Raw genomic sequence first — 15,392 nt, 5'->3', positions numbered from 1 at the left:
CCTCTCCTGCAGAGCGAGTCCAGCTCCAGTCCGGGGCTGCGGCCCCCTGACGGACAGGTGCCAGGATCACCATCCACTGGAGAAGAAGCAGTGGAACCCCGGTGGGATTTGACAACTGCCTCTAGGCGCTGGCTGCCCCACGCAGGAGCAACTCAAGCCTCTCAGCTGCCCTGGACTTCCTTTTGTCTTTGTCTATTCAGGGTCACACCTGGCTGTGCTCAGGGCTTACCCCCAGGGGCTTGAGGGAACATACGGGGTGCTGGGGATCGAACCCAGGACTGCCCTGTGCAAGGCAAGCGCCCTCCCTACTGTGATACTGCTCTAACCTCTCGTCCACCCTAGAGGTCCCCAGTCATTTCCCCCAGCGACTGAGGTAGGAGAGAAGAAGCTGTACACGCGGCTGCCTCCTCTCCCACAACCCCAGCTTGCTCAGTCCTGTCCCTCGGCTCCAGCCGCAGAAGCTGCTAAAGCTCTTCCCTACCTCATCACCTGTAGCACAGCCCCACGCCGCCTCCTCCAGGAAGCCTCCCCTCAGCCCCTCGGCCCTGCACAAAGCGGAAGCTCATCTTAAGTTAGTTTCCTCACAAGGACAGAGCTGTGAGGCTGGCACAGTTAGGGTGAGAGGGACACAGTCTGGGGCGGGGGCGAGCACAGAGAGGAGAGCACTCACCTGGCACACGGCCGACCCAGGTGTGATCCCCGGCATCCCATAGGGCACCCCCACCCCCGAGCCCTGCCAGGAGTGAGCCCTGAGCACCTCTGGGTGTGGCCCCCAAAGCAAAACACAAAAGAGGGGGACACAATCTGACCAAGGTGAGTGTGGTGGTGCCCAGAACTGCCCGGGCCACTGAGGCAGCTTGCACGCCTGAAGGGAGGCGCCCACCCTCCGCACCTGAAGTAGTCATAGGAGAACTCCTCCAGCGTGTAGGGCTTGGTGCGCACCTCGGGCTCGGGTGGGTTCAGCTGCAGGAGGCGCGCCATGTCCTGCCTCTGGTCGGGGGTCATGGTGATCAGGGCCTGCGCCAAGACAGTGGCTGAGGCTGGGCGCCCGGACCTGGAGCGCCCCTCAGGCCTCACGACCCCGTACGCCACCCCTCCTCATCTCCTGGTGCCCTGTGTCCACACCAGCCAGGGGAGCTGCCAACCCCCAGGGCCCAGTACTGGGGCCTCAGCGGCCCTTCAGGGGGCTTCGATCCAAGAACAGGGCGCCCGGCTGCTCTCTCCACTGTGCCTTCAGGCCGAGAGCTGACACTTGGGCGCGGTCCTCCCACCCATCCCTGGGCAATGGCGCCCGAAGGCGGTTGGCTCCCAGCTCCTAGCACCCCCTAGTGTGAGAACTTCCTGTCTCTGAGTTCAGGGATCCCCTGAGACCTCCAGATCATCTTCCTGAAAGCTGCAGGTCTGACCCTCCAGCGTGTTCTCACTCCATTTTTCAGATGTGGAAGGAAGACAGAGAGAACACAGGGGCCTCCCAACCCCCACTACCCCCAGGACCCCTCAGCCCCCTCTGCCCCTCAGCCTCTGCCCCCCACTGGCCCTGGAACTATCACACCCCACTGCCCCTGGAAACCCCACTGCCCCCAGGACCCCCACAGCCCACTGCCCCCGGGAACCCCACTGTCCCCAGGACTCTCACAGCCCACTGCCCCCAGGACCCCCCAAACCCCACTGCCCGGGACCCCCACCCCGCTTCCCTTGGAATCCCCACATCCTACTGCCCCCAAAACCCCCCACCCCCACTGCCCCTGGGACCCCCACATCCCTGGGATCCCAACACCCCACTGGCCCCGGGACTCCCCATACCCCATGACCCTGCGACCCCTCATCCCCCTCAGACCCTGCAACCACCCACCCCCCACTGCCCCCAGGATCCCCACACCCCACTGCCCTGGGACCCCACCCACACCCCACTGGCCCCGGACTCCCCATACCCCATGACCCTGCGACCCCTCATCCCCCTCAGACCCCGCAACCACCTACCCCCCACTGCCCCCGGGATCCCCACACCCCACTGCCCTGGGACCCCACCCACACCCCACTGGCCCTGGACTCCCCATACCCCACTTGCCCCAGGACCCCCCCACCCCACTGACCCCGGGACACTCCCACCCCACTGCCCCCCACAACCTACCACGATCTCCCGCGGTGGCATGGTCACCGTGGGCATGACGTACACACAGTCAGTGGGGAAGTCTCCACGCTGCTTGGTCCTCTCGTTGATGCCATTGGCCCAGCCCGAGTTCATGACCTGCTCACCGGTGTCATGGTCCAGGATGACCAGGTCCCCCTTGGCGAAGCTGAGGAAGCCCGAGTCCTCGCCCGCTGCAAGGCACGAGGTGCGCAGAGCCCCGAGTCAGGGGCTGAGCTCGTCCAGCGCTCGTCCCCCGGCGGGCTGAGGACTGGCCGCCTTGCTCCTCCTGGCCGTGACCTCCTGCTCCCTGGCCAGGGACGGCCCCAATGGCTCCAGCTGTCAGGAGCCTGAAGCAGCCGGCAGGTACGATCACCGTAGCGAGGAGTCTCGGTGACTTCACAAAGTCAGATCCACCAAGGATCCCTCAGACGCCCAGGGAGGGACGGCCCAGCGCCCTCCTCCTCGACACCCTGGCCACCGACCCCAAGGTGCCGCAGCTAGGGAGACTCCCTCTCAGACCAGCCTTGGGAAGCATCCAGTTGCCTCTAGGGCCTGTCTGAGTCGCCCGGGGCCCACACGACTAGGGGCGCCTCCCTAGAGCTAAGGGCCACACTCTGTACACAAGGGGCTGCGTGATTCCATGACAGCTTTACAACGCGTGCTCCCTCTCACCTCTCCCCCGTTCCCTCTCCCCCCTCTCTACCTACCTCTCTCCCCTAGCTAAGTCTCTGTCCCCCCTCCCCCTCTCTCCCCCTCCACCCTCTCTCCCTCTCTCACTCCTCCCTTTCTCCCCCCTCTCCCTCCTCTCCCTCCTCTCCCTCCCCCTTTCCCTCCCTTCCTCCCTCCCTATTCCTCTCTAGCCTCCCTCCCTCCTCCCGTCTCTCCCTCCCCCATCCCCCCTACACAGCCCACCCTGTACCCTCTCCTCTCCTCCCTCATGAATCCTAAGTCAGTTTCACTATTTGTCTTCTCTAGAAATTCTTTCCTGTGAGAAGAGACACAGAACAGGGGATCTCTGGGCAGAGGGAGCCAAGGACTTGGCTGCCCCTGCCCTGCGGAGTGTCTGTGAGCGTCTGTGGGCTGTGACCTCCCCGGGGACCCGGGGTGCCAGCCCTCTCCGGGGGCCCTTGTTCTCTCCAAGCCCTGCTCTGCCCTCTGCTCATCAAGGCAGCTGAAGATGGAGCTGAGGGGGGCCAGGGGGGTAGGGAGTGGGCACAGAAGCCCCGAACAGTGGCCTCCCCGGGCCCTAGACCCCAGCACCCAGCCGGAAGCACTCACCAGGGTTGGGGTTGTCCTGCAGGGCCACCACATACTTGGACCTTTTCCGGAGCCCCTCCAGGAAGGTGACCACCAGGTCACGGATGTCCTCGGAGTTGCTGGAGGTGAAGGTGTACTCATCCCCCTTGATGGTGGCCAGCGTGAAGCTGGGGGCTGTCATTTTCGCTCCCCTGCAGGACCAACACGGAGAAGAGGACCCCGCCGGGGTCAGTCCTGCCCAGCCCACGTCGGAGCAGCCCAGCGAGAGCAAGACGCGGCACTCCCTGAAGGAGACCAAGGCCAGACCATCAGGCACCGGCTGCCCACTCGAGGCCTGCCCACAGCAGGGAGATGGGGAGAGGGTCCCCCTCTGACATGCCCAGCTAAAGTCACACATGGCCACGAGAGGCCTGCAGAGGCAGAGCCCACATCCCCTTTAAGTGAGATGCCACTTCCTGCAGGAAGCCCTCTTTGCCCTCCCATGGGCTCATCATGCTGCTCTGCTTTCAGAGGGGCTGTTTGATGTGTGTACACACACACACACAACATGCATGTACATATGCACATATACACATATAAACATTGTTTATGTATGCATACACAAGAATTGCACACAAGAATTTGTACATGTACACATGCACACATCCATGCATGTACACATATATAGATGCATACATATGTAATACACTCACATGCATACATTCACATATACACAGACCTCCACATATACATGTGTACACATATGTGTGTGCACACACACATTACACCATACTTATAACACTCATACACTTGTGCACACACATACATATGCAACATACACACATGCACACACAAAGTAAACTATAAGACATGGAGAGCTCCTTTGTCACTACTGCATCCCACGTGTCGGGTGAGAGGTGGGCATGGCCCAGCCCCGCCCCACAAGCCCAGATGGGGCAGCCCTGCTGGATAGCCTGTCCAGCCCAGGAACCGGCCCCACCCCTCCCGCGCTGGACTTTTCCACAGTGTACAGTGGCTGCGTCCACTCCACCCACCGCTGATGTTAAATCACTGAGCGTGCCAGGGAGGGAGTGAGGTCCGGGGGTGGGTCCCCACAAGCCCCCGAAGCCTGACTGGCTCTGGCTGCCCTGGCCAGCCGCCCCCCCTGGGAGCAGCCCCACAGCCCAGACAGCTGATCACACATGGCACACGCGCCCCGGAGCCGGGTGCCCCCTCCCCACGGGCTGGCCCTGATTTGTGTCGCTCTGCATGATGCCCACCCGGCCGGGCTCACCGGCTGCTGGACACGGCCATGATCTCGGGGAAGGACAGCTCCAGCAGCACCTGCTCCTGCTCGTCCACAAAGTACACGCCCGTCCAGTTGACAGCCACGATGACATCGTTCTTGGGGAGGTTGGGGCCTGGGGTGCAGATGGTGCAGATGGCGGTGCTGGGGGAGGGGGCGCTCGCTCCCACCTCCTCAGTGCTCTGCCCAGCAGGGGGCAGCGGGGCTGGGGAGTGGCCCAGGAGGCTCAGGGGTGGGGTACGAGAGGCATGAGGCTTGCATCCCCTCACTGCCTTGCGCTCGCCACCAGCACCGGGTGAAGCCGCCTCCAGCCTGACCTGGTGACCCCTCCGTCGCATGGCGTAGAGATGTCCACCAGGAGGGCCACATGCACTCCGGCTTCTGTGGACGCCCAGCAGCAAGGGCCCCAGCCCAGGGTGGGTGGGGGCTCTATGTGTTGGCCTCCATCCTTACGCCACTGCCTAGCCCAGCATGGCACCAAGTGCCTTCTCTGGGTGATGGAGCGGACCGGGACATGAGGAGGCTGCAGCCCCTTCGCTGGCATGTGCAAAGGCCACACCTGGTGCCAGGAGCATCCTGGCTCATCCATCCCCTGCCTCTGAGCAGGGTGAGCAGGGTAGGGGGCCAGGGGGTGGGCGCACCTGAGAATTTGTAGGCTTCGTAAAACCTGGAGAAGAGCAAGGGCCACTTGAAGCGGGCATAGTTGACCACATCCTCTTTGACCTTCTGGGCATCAGTTCTCCTCTGGGCATAGATACCCTGCGGGGAAGCACAGGGTGGAGACTCGAGACAACCCCACTCAAAAGCCAGCATCAGCGGCCCCAGGACTTCCGGCCCTCAGCCACATAGCCCATTAACATCCCTGAGCACTCTTCAGAGGAACTGGGGTGCTGTGGCGTGGAGCTCCCAACCCAGCAAGTGGTGGATGGAGTGTAAGACGGCAGGGAGGGCTCCTGAGGTTCAGCTGACCCAGGTTCTTTCTATCCCCAGCACCTATATGGTCCCCCACACACAGCCAGGAGTGATTCCTGAGCACAGAGTCAGGAGGAACCTCTGAGCATCGCCAGGTGTGGCCCTCCACAAAAATAAACAATTTTAAAAAATTCAGCAAGTGGGGAGAAAAGCATCTACAGCCCCACTAGAGTATGTGTGGCTGAAAGGCACCAGAGCTGTTGGGGGCATGGCACCACGCCAGGCCAAGTGGGGTGCCCAGGCCAGAGCAGACACGCATGGGAACGAGAAGCACGTCCATGCACAGGGCAGAGCCGGCACGAGACTGGACCTTTGAGGAAACTGAAGCCTGGAGCTGGGAGGGGCAGAGACAGAGAAGGGCCGGAGCAGAACAGGGCGTGGTGCCTTGGATGAGGCTGACCTGGGTTCGATTCCCGGCCTTCTATATAGCCCCTGAGCACCACCAGGATTAATTCCTGAGAACAGAGCCAGGAGTAACCTCTGAGCAATGCTGGATGGCCCCCCAAACAACAACAAAGGGGCCGGAGTGACAGATACAGTGGGGAGGGCATTTGCATTGCGCATGTTTTTGTTGTTTTTTTTTTCCTTTTTGGGTCATACCCGGCGATTCTCAGGGGTTACTCCTGGCTCAGAGCTCAGAAATTACTCATAGCGGTGCTTGGGGGACCCTATGGGATACTGGGAATCAAACCCGGGTCGGCTGCATGCAAGGCAAATGCCCTACCCACTATGCTATCACTTCAGTCCCTTGCCTTGCCTATGGCCAACCCAGGTTCCATCCCCAGAACCCTGAGCACTGCCAGAAGTAATTTCTGAGAGCATAGCCAGGGGTAACCCCTGAGCATCACCAGGTGTGACCCAAAAACCAAAAAGGGGGAAAAAAAACATAACAGAACAGCCCTGTGCTGAGGCCCAACTCCTAGTCCCGGGGCAGTGGCTGGGCACTCTCATGCCCCCTGGCACTCAGCCCAGAGCAGACAGAGCACATGGATGGAGCCCACGCTGGGGCGAGCCCAGGCTGGTCAGACGAGAGAGGAGCGCTGGTCCCCCTCTGACCCCTTGGGGCCATGCCCCATGGCTGGGGACAGCCTCCTACTCAGAGGAGCCCAGAATGCTCTGGCCTGCTTGTGCTTCTCAAAAACAGTGACCCCCTCCCCCGCCCCCGAGAGATCTCCCTTCTTTAAACACAGGAACAGCAGACACCCTCCACGGTGCCCGAGGCACTGCCACCCAGGGCTATCCAGTGACCTGCCTTCTTGTGGGCCGCGATGGCCAGCTGGGCCCACTTCTCCAGCGTCTTCAGGGGCGTGATCTCCCGATCAGGGATGTAGGTGGGCACGAGGCTCAGAAGACGCTCCAGGATCATCTCGGAGCCGTAGTCCACAAAATACTGCTGGGACGCCAGCTCGGCCAGGTCGTCCTCCTGGGTGTGGGAGGGCGGGCAGGGGGGCGTCCATCACACATTCTGGGGGGAACCCCTCGAACACCAAGCCCCAGCCCTACCTCCCAGAGCTCCGGCCTTAGGGGTTCTGCACCCGCCAGGCTACCCCAGAACTTCTTGGTGGACCCCTGCGGTCCCTAGGGCAGGGCCTCGCCCAGGTCCCTTGGCACCAGCAGAGCTGGGTCCTGTCCATGGATACCTGACATGACCTGAGACACCAGACATGGGTCAGCTTCTTCCTCCTTGGCCCAGTGAGATAGGCACAAGAGTGTGAACAAGACACAGGAAAGAGCCTGCCCTGGAGAAATGGGGGGTGGCGGTGGGGGCGGGGCTGGAGGGGACTGAAGACCCATCTGCTCTTGCCATGGTGCTGGGGCAGTGCCAGGAATGGGCCACCAGGAGGCACTTCTGTAGAGGTTTTCCAAGCCTGGGCATTTATCCCTTCTCTCCCCTGGGGGAGGACACACAGCAGCCCCCTGCAGCATCCCTGGCATCACAGGTAATCAATAAAGGCTCTTAGCGATCTGGAAACAATCCAAGTGCTCGAGAACAGATGACTGGTTAAAGAAACTTTGGTACATCTACACATTGGAGTACTATGCAGCTGTTAGGAAAGATGAAGTCATGAAATTTTGCTTCTAAGTGGATGGTCATGGAGAATATCATGCTAAGTGAAATAAGTCAGAAAGAAAGGGACAGACGTAGAATGACGGCGTTCATTTGTGGAATATAAAATAACATAATATGAGACTGACACCCAAGCACAGTAGAGACAAAGGCCAGGAAGATTGCTCCATGGTCGGAAGCCTGCCTCGTGAGCTGGAGGAAAAGGCAACTGGGATAGAGAAGGGATCACTAAGTCAATGATGGTTGGAAGGATTGGTCAGGATGGAACATGTGTGCTCAAAGCAATTAAAGGACCAAACATGATGAACCTCTCAGTATATGTACTGCAAACCATAATGCCCCCCAAAATAGAGAGAGTATCGGGTAAATCATTGGCTATAGAGGCACGGGAAGGAGTGTGTGTGGGGGGCGGATACTGGGGACACTGGTGGCAGAAAATGTGCACTGGTGGAGGGATGGGTGTTCGATCATTGTATGACTGAAACTCAAACATGAAAGCTTTGTAACTATCGCACGGTGATTCGATAAAAAATAAAAAGGCTCTTGGCAACCAGCATTGATGAGGATGAGGGCAGAGGGACCCTCATTCACTGCTGGTGGGAATATCCACTGGTCCAGCCTTTTTTGATAACACTATGGACATGCCTCAAAAAAAAAAAAAAAACCTTGAAACTGAGCTTCCATATGACCCAACAATTCCACTTATTGGAATATACCCCGAGGGCCCAAAAATACACAGGAGAAAAGCCATCTGCACTCCTAGGTGCATTGCAGACTGTTCATAATAGCCAGAATCTGGAAACAACCCAAGTGCTCAAGAACAGAGGAGTGGGTAAAGAAGCCATGGTACATCTACACAGTGGAGCACTACGCTGTCATAAAAACAGATAAGTCATGTAATCTGCTGCTGTGTCTGGAGGGAATCGAGCTGAGTGAAGTCAGGGGGAGAGAAACTGATGCAGAATGATTTCTCTCACATGCGGGACATAAAGAAACATGGTAAGGGAATAACTCATGCCCAAAGAGAAGCAAAAAGCAGAACTGGTTTCCAGCAGGAAGTCTGCCATGGGGAGATGGGGGTCTGGGAAGGGAACAACAGGACATTGGTGGAGGGCCGTGGTCGCTCTGGAGGGGATGGAAAGCTGAAAGGAGGTATAGAGTGCCTGTCACAGATGCCGGTTGGGGGACAGGAGGGAAACCGAGGACACTGGTAGAGGGAAGTGGACACTGGTGAAGGGACTGGTGTTGGAATATTGTGTACCTTGAAACTCAATCAGAAGTATCTTTGTAATTTTGTAGCACTGTAGCATGGATTTGCTCTAGCGGGCCCAGTAACATCTCCATTTTGAGACTTCTTGTTACTGTATCTGGCATATTGAATAGTCACAGGTAGCTTGCCAGGCTTTGCCCGGGGCGAGATACTCTTGGTAGCTTGCCGGGCTCTCTGCTCAGAGAGGGGCGGAGGAATCGAACTCGGCTGGGCCGGGCTGGCTGCGTGCAAGGCAAACACCCAAGGCAAACGCCCTACCACTGTGCTATCGCTCCAGGGGCAACGTTGCTGGATGAGGACCAACAAGGGCTTTGATAGCTGAGTGTGTACTACCCAACAGCCAGCAGGTCTGCAAGCAGCGTCTGCTCACTACAGCAGCCAGGAAGCCCCACCCAGCCATCCCCCTAGGAAGCTCTTCTTCAAAGGCCCTGGGAACTGCCCCCCACCTCCGCCCCCAAGCAACACCTGGATGCGCTCACTCACCTTCTCACACCTGTATTCCCCGAACTTGACCCCGCGCACCACCTGCTGGTAGATGAGGTTGGTGGCCACGCTGTCCTCCGAGGGGTTGTGCCAGGGTGTGAAGACCTCCTTGCGGAAGAAGAGCCTCCACGGGGCGTTCCGCTCCTGGGCGCCCTGCTCCTTGGCGTACTGCTCGCACTGGGAGATGGCGTCCATGACGTGGTCACTGCCGCTGCCCAGGGAGGACACCTGTGGGCCAGGCCAGGGAGCAGGAGCAGGAGAGTAAGGAGGCCAAGGCACCAGCCAGGCCAGGAGCTGGGGGTGAGGTGAAGTTGGGGGCCACACCCGGCTGTGCTCTGTGCATATTCAGGGGACCCTCACAGTGCCAGGAGTCAGACCTGGGCTGGCTGAGCTCAGGAGAATGCCTTCCCTGCCGTGCTAGTGCTCTGGCCCCAGGGCAGATGCTCTGCTCAGAGAAACTGAGATATGAAGGAGGGACCTGGGTCACCTGGGAGGCTGGCCAGCAGGAGAGCTCCTGGATCCCAGCTGCAAGTCCCGAGCTGTCAATGCTAGGAAGCCTTTGGGGGAAGCCTGAAGGACAGGCCTCCACTGGAGACCCAGGAAGCATCTGCAGGTGAGGCTGATCTGAGGACAGATGCCTGCATGGACACAGATGCGATGGGGCAAAGTCACCCGAAGCCAGGGGCGGCTCAGTGAGCAGGGACACGGACACAGGAAGGAGAGCAGAGTTCTACGTGATGCTGCAGGACCAAGACTGGCAATGCTGGGCTGGGCCAGGCCCCCCGAGGAGCCTCCCCACACCCCAAAGAAAACGAGAGAAAGAGACAGAACCGAGGAAAAGAAACCAAGTGCCTTGCATGTGACAGATCCCGGTCCCTGCCCAGGCACCACATGTGGTCCTCTGAACAGCAGCAGGAATGAGCCCTGAGCACAGATCTGGGAGTAAACCCTAAATAATACCGAGTGGACCCCAACCCCCCCACTCCTCAAAAAAATTTTTTTAAAAAAGAAAGAACTGGCAACCTTTTATTACCTAGGTGGGGCTCTGTGGTGTGTATGTGTGAAGCCCTGGGTTATAGACTCAGCACCACAAATAAAATAAAATAAAATAAGGAAGGGGGGTGGAGTGGGAAGGAATATGGGAACACTGGTAGAGGAAGTTGACAGTGGGGGGTGGGATTGGTGTTGAAATATATGCCTTGGGGCTGGAGTGATAGTACAGCCAGTAGGGAGTTTGCCTAACACGCAGCCGACCCGGGTTTGATTCCCAGAATCTCATGTGGTCCCCTGAACACCACCAGGAGTAATTCCTGAGTGCAGAGTCAGGAGTAACCACCCCTGTGCATCGCTGGGTGTGACCCAAAAAGCCAAAAAAAAAGCAATATTATATGACTAAATCTCAACTATCAATATTTTTGTAAGTCATAACTAATAACTGTCCTCGCCGGGGCCTCTTGGAGGGGGGCGGGTTGAGTTTCCCTCCTCACCCTGACCAGAGCCCCAGCAGCCAAAGACCTCCAGAACCAGCCACAACCATGCTGAGACCACCCTCCACATGCATGAAGTTACTGGCAGAGGAACAAAGGCATGCGGGTCCTGGGGCTGAGATCTCCAAGCCTGCTCGGATCAGGGCTGAGCATCCTCCACCCAGATCCTCCATCTTCCAGTAGGCGGGGGTCACACCCACCAACTGTCCCCCAGCGCCATGTAATCCCATCAATGGCCAAGACCCAGAGACTATAAAACCCAGCTCCCGGAAGTACGCAACATGCAACATCTTATTATCTCGGTCTTAGTTTGGACAACCTAGCAGGCTACCGAATGTAACCTGCACACACGGCAGAGTCTGGCAAACTCCCCGTGGTGTACCCAATATGCCAAATACCAGTAACAGTGATGGGTCTCATTCTCCTAACCCTGAAAGAGCCTTGAATGAGGCACTTTTTAGAATCTCAGGGCTAGGACGAAGGAGACGTTACTGGTGCCTGCTCAAGGCAATCAACGAACAACAGGATGATTTTGATCGTGATAACTAATAAAAATAAATAAAATAAATAAAATAAAATATTCCACCCCCCCCAGCCTCCCCTCAAAAATAAAAGAAACACTGTGTGAAAAAAAAACTGCCGTTACCACGTGGTCAGGATTTATGTTCCCAAGTGCAAATGGGAAAAGCCAGTCTCAGGGGCCCCGTGGGCTCCGCCATGTTTCCCTCCTGCTCGGGTCACCAACTCAGCCCTCTCAGGTGCTTCGCTAGGCTCTGGGGCGGCAGCCAACCTGGTTGCATGGGTTGTTCTTTATGAGAAGGTTCCCCACAGTGCCGGAGAGAACTCAAGAGGGCAAGCGCATGCTTTGCATGCATGTTTGGTCCCCTCAAGCACCACCGGAAGAGACCCCCTGAGCACAGAACCGGGAGTAACTGCTGAGCATCACCCAGTGTGGCCCTGCAGCAAAGAAACAGGCTCTGCGCCTCCTCAGGGTCCCACGCTGAGGGGAGGGAGGCTGCCGCACAGGAGCCCCTGGGCCAGCAGGGGCAGGACAAGCACCTTATCAAACAGGGCGATGTAGAGTGAGAAGCCGAAACGGTCCTTGAGCGAGATTTTGTCGGCCAGGGCGTTGCAGAGCTCCCGCGCCGTGGTCGCCGAGTCTGTCAGCAGGGTCTTGGTGGTCCCATCCATGAAGGTCACGGGCAGCATGATGGGCTTCTTAGACTTGGTGGCCTGAAGTTGACCCGAGCGTTTGGTGCCACAGGGACGGACACTGCCTGTCCCTCTTCAAAGGTGCCCAGGGAGTACTGACGGGGCACTGAAGTGAGGAATTCGGCACCGCCCCCAACCGGGAGCCCCTGACCCGACAGAGCGAGTGTCTCTGTGGCCACACTGCAGGGGACACCACTGAGGCACTCACATGGCCTCTCCCCGCTGCCCGGAGCCAACAGCGGGGACTCAGCCGGGACGAGGCTCCCTTCCCACAGGGGACATGAGGGTCTAGAAGCCGAGGGCGGGAGGTTGGAGAAACACAAAGTCCCAAAGCGAGGACTGTCTGGGGCTCTGAGGTCCACGGCTGGAGCAGGAGGACACACATGTGCGTCCATACACACATGTCCACACACATGTGTACACACACAGATGCATTCACGTCCACACACGTTCCCACACACACATGCACACACACACGTCCACACACGTGTCCACACACATGCATTCACACACACACACACCATCCATACACATGCATATACACACAGATGCGTCCACACACATGTGCGTCCACACACAAGCGTGCATACACACACACACACACACATGTCCACAACAGGCAGACCTGCAGCTCCAGCCAGCTGGGTGGCTGTGTCCGTGTCCCGTTGACGAAGGTCCTCCTGAGCCGCTCCTCACAGTAGGGGGCGTAGCCGGGTGGGCCCCCGTGGATGAAGTTCCGCAAGTACTAGGGGGCGAGAGAGCCACTGAAGTGCGCCCAGTCCAACCTGTGTCCACTGCCTCACCCAGCCTGGCCACAGTCTCAGCAGGGCCTGCTCCTCCACACATGTCCATCCATGCCAACCCCACCCCTCTCTCTTCTAGGGCTCCCCACTGCCCTCCATGGCCTCTGCTTGGTGGGAAACTGCATCTGGGCTGCCCACTCCCCGCCAGGCTTTTGCCTGCTCCTCACGCCACAGCCCCTCCCCACTCAGCTTCATGCACCTCTTCCCTGGGGTTGACCTCTGCCCCTCCCAGTGCTGGCCAGCCGGGCTGGTCCTCTGTCACCTGTGCAGCCCCGTCACCCAGCACCCCAGGACTGGCATGAGGAAGGCCACGCCTGAGACACACTAAATTATCCACCCGCTGACGAGCACGTGGAGGGTCCGACTCTGTCAGACTCTGTCTCCCACACACCAACTGAGGAGGGAGAGTGCTGGGAACAGGGGGGCCCAAGCCAGAGGCCTGAGGGGTGACCAGGAGCCTCACGCCAAGCCACTCTGAGCTCCTCCCCGCCGCTCCAGGCCGGGCACCTTGACAAACTTCTCAGAGGGGGCGAAGCAGCCCACGCAGAGAGACACGAGGATCCAGCCACGGGCATAGCTGCTCTTGGACGGGTTGTGCGTGAGCTGCTTGCTGATCTGGCAGTAGATCTCATCCCTGGGGAAAGGAGACGCCTCAGCGTGAGACCGAAGGAAACCCGGAGCAAGAGGGAGCGAGAACCAGGCCCCTCCGGACCGTCCTCTCCGCTCAGCCACCAGAAAGCTCTGGGCCCCACAACAAACTGCCACCTCACCCCAGAGAGCAAGTCACAGTCTCAAAGCCTCCATCTTCACTCCAGCAGCCCCTCCCAGCGCCCTCCTGAAGCCCCAGAAAAACAACCTTCCCACTGCCTGACTTCACCATCTTGTCTTTGTGACTCCTGAAGAAACTCGATTTGACTCTCTAATGGCCTTGTTCTTTTACTTCACCCTTCCCAGCAGGTGCACACACACACACACAGACACACACAATTACACATATAGACACACACAGACACACAGACACTCATAGACACACACACATACACACAGAGACATACACATAGACATACACACAGACACACACATACACACAGACACACACACAGTTACACACATAGACACACACAGACACACAGACACACATAGACACACACACATACACACACATACACACAGACACACACAGACACACAGACACACAGATACACACATAGACACACACAGACACACAGACACACAGAGACATACACATAGACATACACACAGACACACAGACACACACAGACACACAGACACACTCAGATACATGCATAGACACATACACATACACACAGAGACATACACATAGACATACACACAGACACACACATACACACAGACACACAGACACACACAGATACACACATAGACACACACAGATACACACATAGACACACACACAGACACACACATAGACACACACAGACGCACACAGACACATAGACATATATACACAAGCATGCGCGCGTGTGCACACACACACACACACACACACACACACACACACACACACCCCTCCTTGTTGGGACCCACCAGGAGGAGACCGAGGGCTGGATTGGGAAGCTGAGTCCAGTACCCTGAAAGCCCCTGAGCAGACGCTGAGCCTAGATCCAAGGCACCAGCATAAAGCCTGTTCCGAGTGCACGGCAGAAACCCCACAGCCAAGAGGAGGGAGTGATGCCTGCGGGGGAGCAACAGCCACCCAGACTGACAGCACCCATCAGTCTCCAGCCCCAGAGCCTGGGAGTCACCTCTCTGAGCTCAGCCCATGGTGACTGCAGCAGGTACCATTTATACTAAGGGCAATGGGCACAGCAGAAACAGAAAAATACTCCAGAGAGACCTCTGGGAGATGGAATAAGAACGAGACTTTGGTTTTCTTTCTGTCCTTTCCTTTTCTTCCTCCCTTCCCTACCCTTCCTTCCTTCTTTCCTTCTTTCTTTATATCTTTCTCCTTTCTTAATTGTTTTGGTTTTGGGGCCACAGCCAAGCAGAGCTGTTGAGAGCAGGCTGCTCCCAGCTCGGTGCCCAGATGTTGCTGCGAGTGGTGCTGTGGGATCAAACCTGGGGCCCCTACATTGGAAGCTGCACCCCACTGCCTCTGAGCTCAAGACCTGAGGCTTTTCTCTTTCTCCTGACATGCCTGAATTAAGGGGCCAAATATTACACTGGTAGTCACTGAAGCAGTGAAGGTAGGTTTGGGGCTCTCACTTTAAAAGGAAATGATAGTGCCTTCTTATAGGATTTCTGTGAAGAAAAATGGGCCAAACTGCACACAACTAGCACAATAAACCCTCGATCCTGTCAGCAGATCCTGGAGACTGCCTCAGCAGGCCAATTGCAGAACCCAAAGTGGTCACTAGGGAGCATCACCACCACTTTCCCCCT

General features: G+C 57.9%; 1 protein-coding gene across 2 annotated transcripts in view; it reads right to left on the bottom strand.

Annotated features, from left to right (window-relative positions):
• The window catches only part of MYO7A (myosin VIIA), an 80,970-nt gene that overhangs the window by 20,081 nt on the left and 45,497 nt on the right, over window positions 1-15,392 (bottom strand). The window contains exons 26-35 of one of the 2 annotated variants that reach the window (XM_056115835.1): window positions 13,476-13,602; window positions 12,791-12,910; window positions 12,013-12,186; window positions 9,467-9,694; window positions 6,898-7,068; window positions 5,315-5,432; window positions 4,662-4,788; window positions 3,410-3,672; window positions 2,132-2,322; window positions 893-1,017 (exon numbers count right to left, since the gene is read on the bottom strand). In XM_056115835.1, the coding sequence (XP_055971810.1) occupies window positions 893-1,017; window positions 2,132-2,322; window positions 3,410-3,672; window positions 4,662-4,788; window positions 5,315-5,432; window positions 6,898-7,068; window positions 9,467-9,694; window positions 12,013-12,186; window positions 12,791-12,910; window positions 13,476-13,602 (1,644 nt within the window). The remainder of the gene's footprint in view (window positions 1-892; window positions 1,018-2,131; window positions 2,323-3,409; window positions 3,673-4,661; window positions 4,789-5,314; window positions 5,433-6,897; window positions 7,069-9,466; window positions 9,695-12,012; window positions 12,187-12,790; window positions 12,911-13,475; window positions 13,603-15,392) is intronic. The other variant, XM_056115836.1, reaches the window with a different exon arrangement.

The sequence above is a fragment of the Sorex fumeus genome, unplaced genomic scaffold (assembly GCF_029834395.1).
Source record: "Sorex fumeus unplaced genomic scaffold, SorFum_2.1 ptg000030l, whole genome shotgun sequence".
Classification (NCBI taxonomy): domain Eukaryota; kingdom Metazoa; phylum Chordata; class Mammalia; order Eulipotyphla; family Soricidae; genus Sorex; species Sorex fumeus.
Note: the sequence above shows the minus strand (reverse complement) of the source record. Positions and strands in the feature narration are given on the sequence as shown.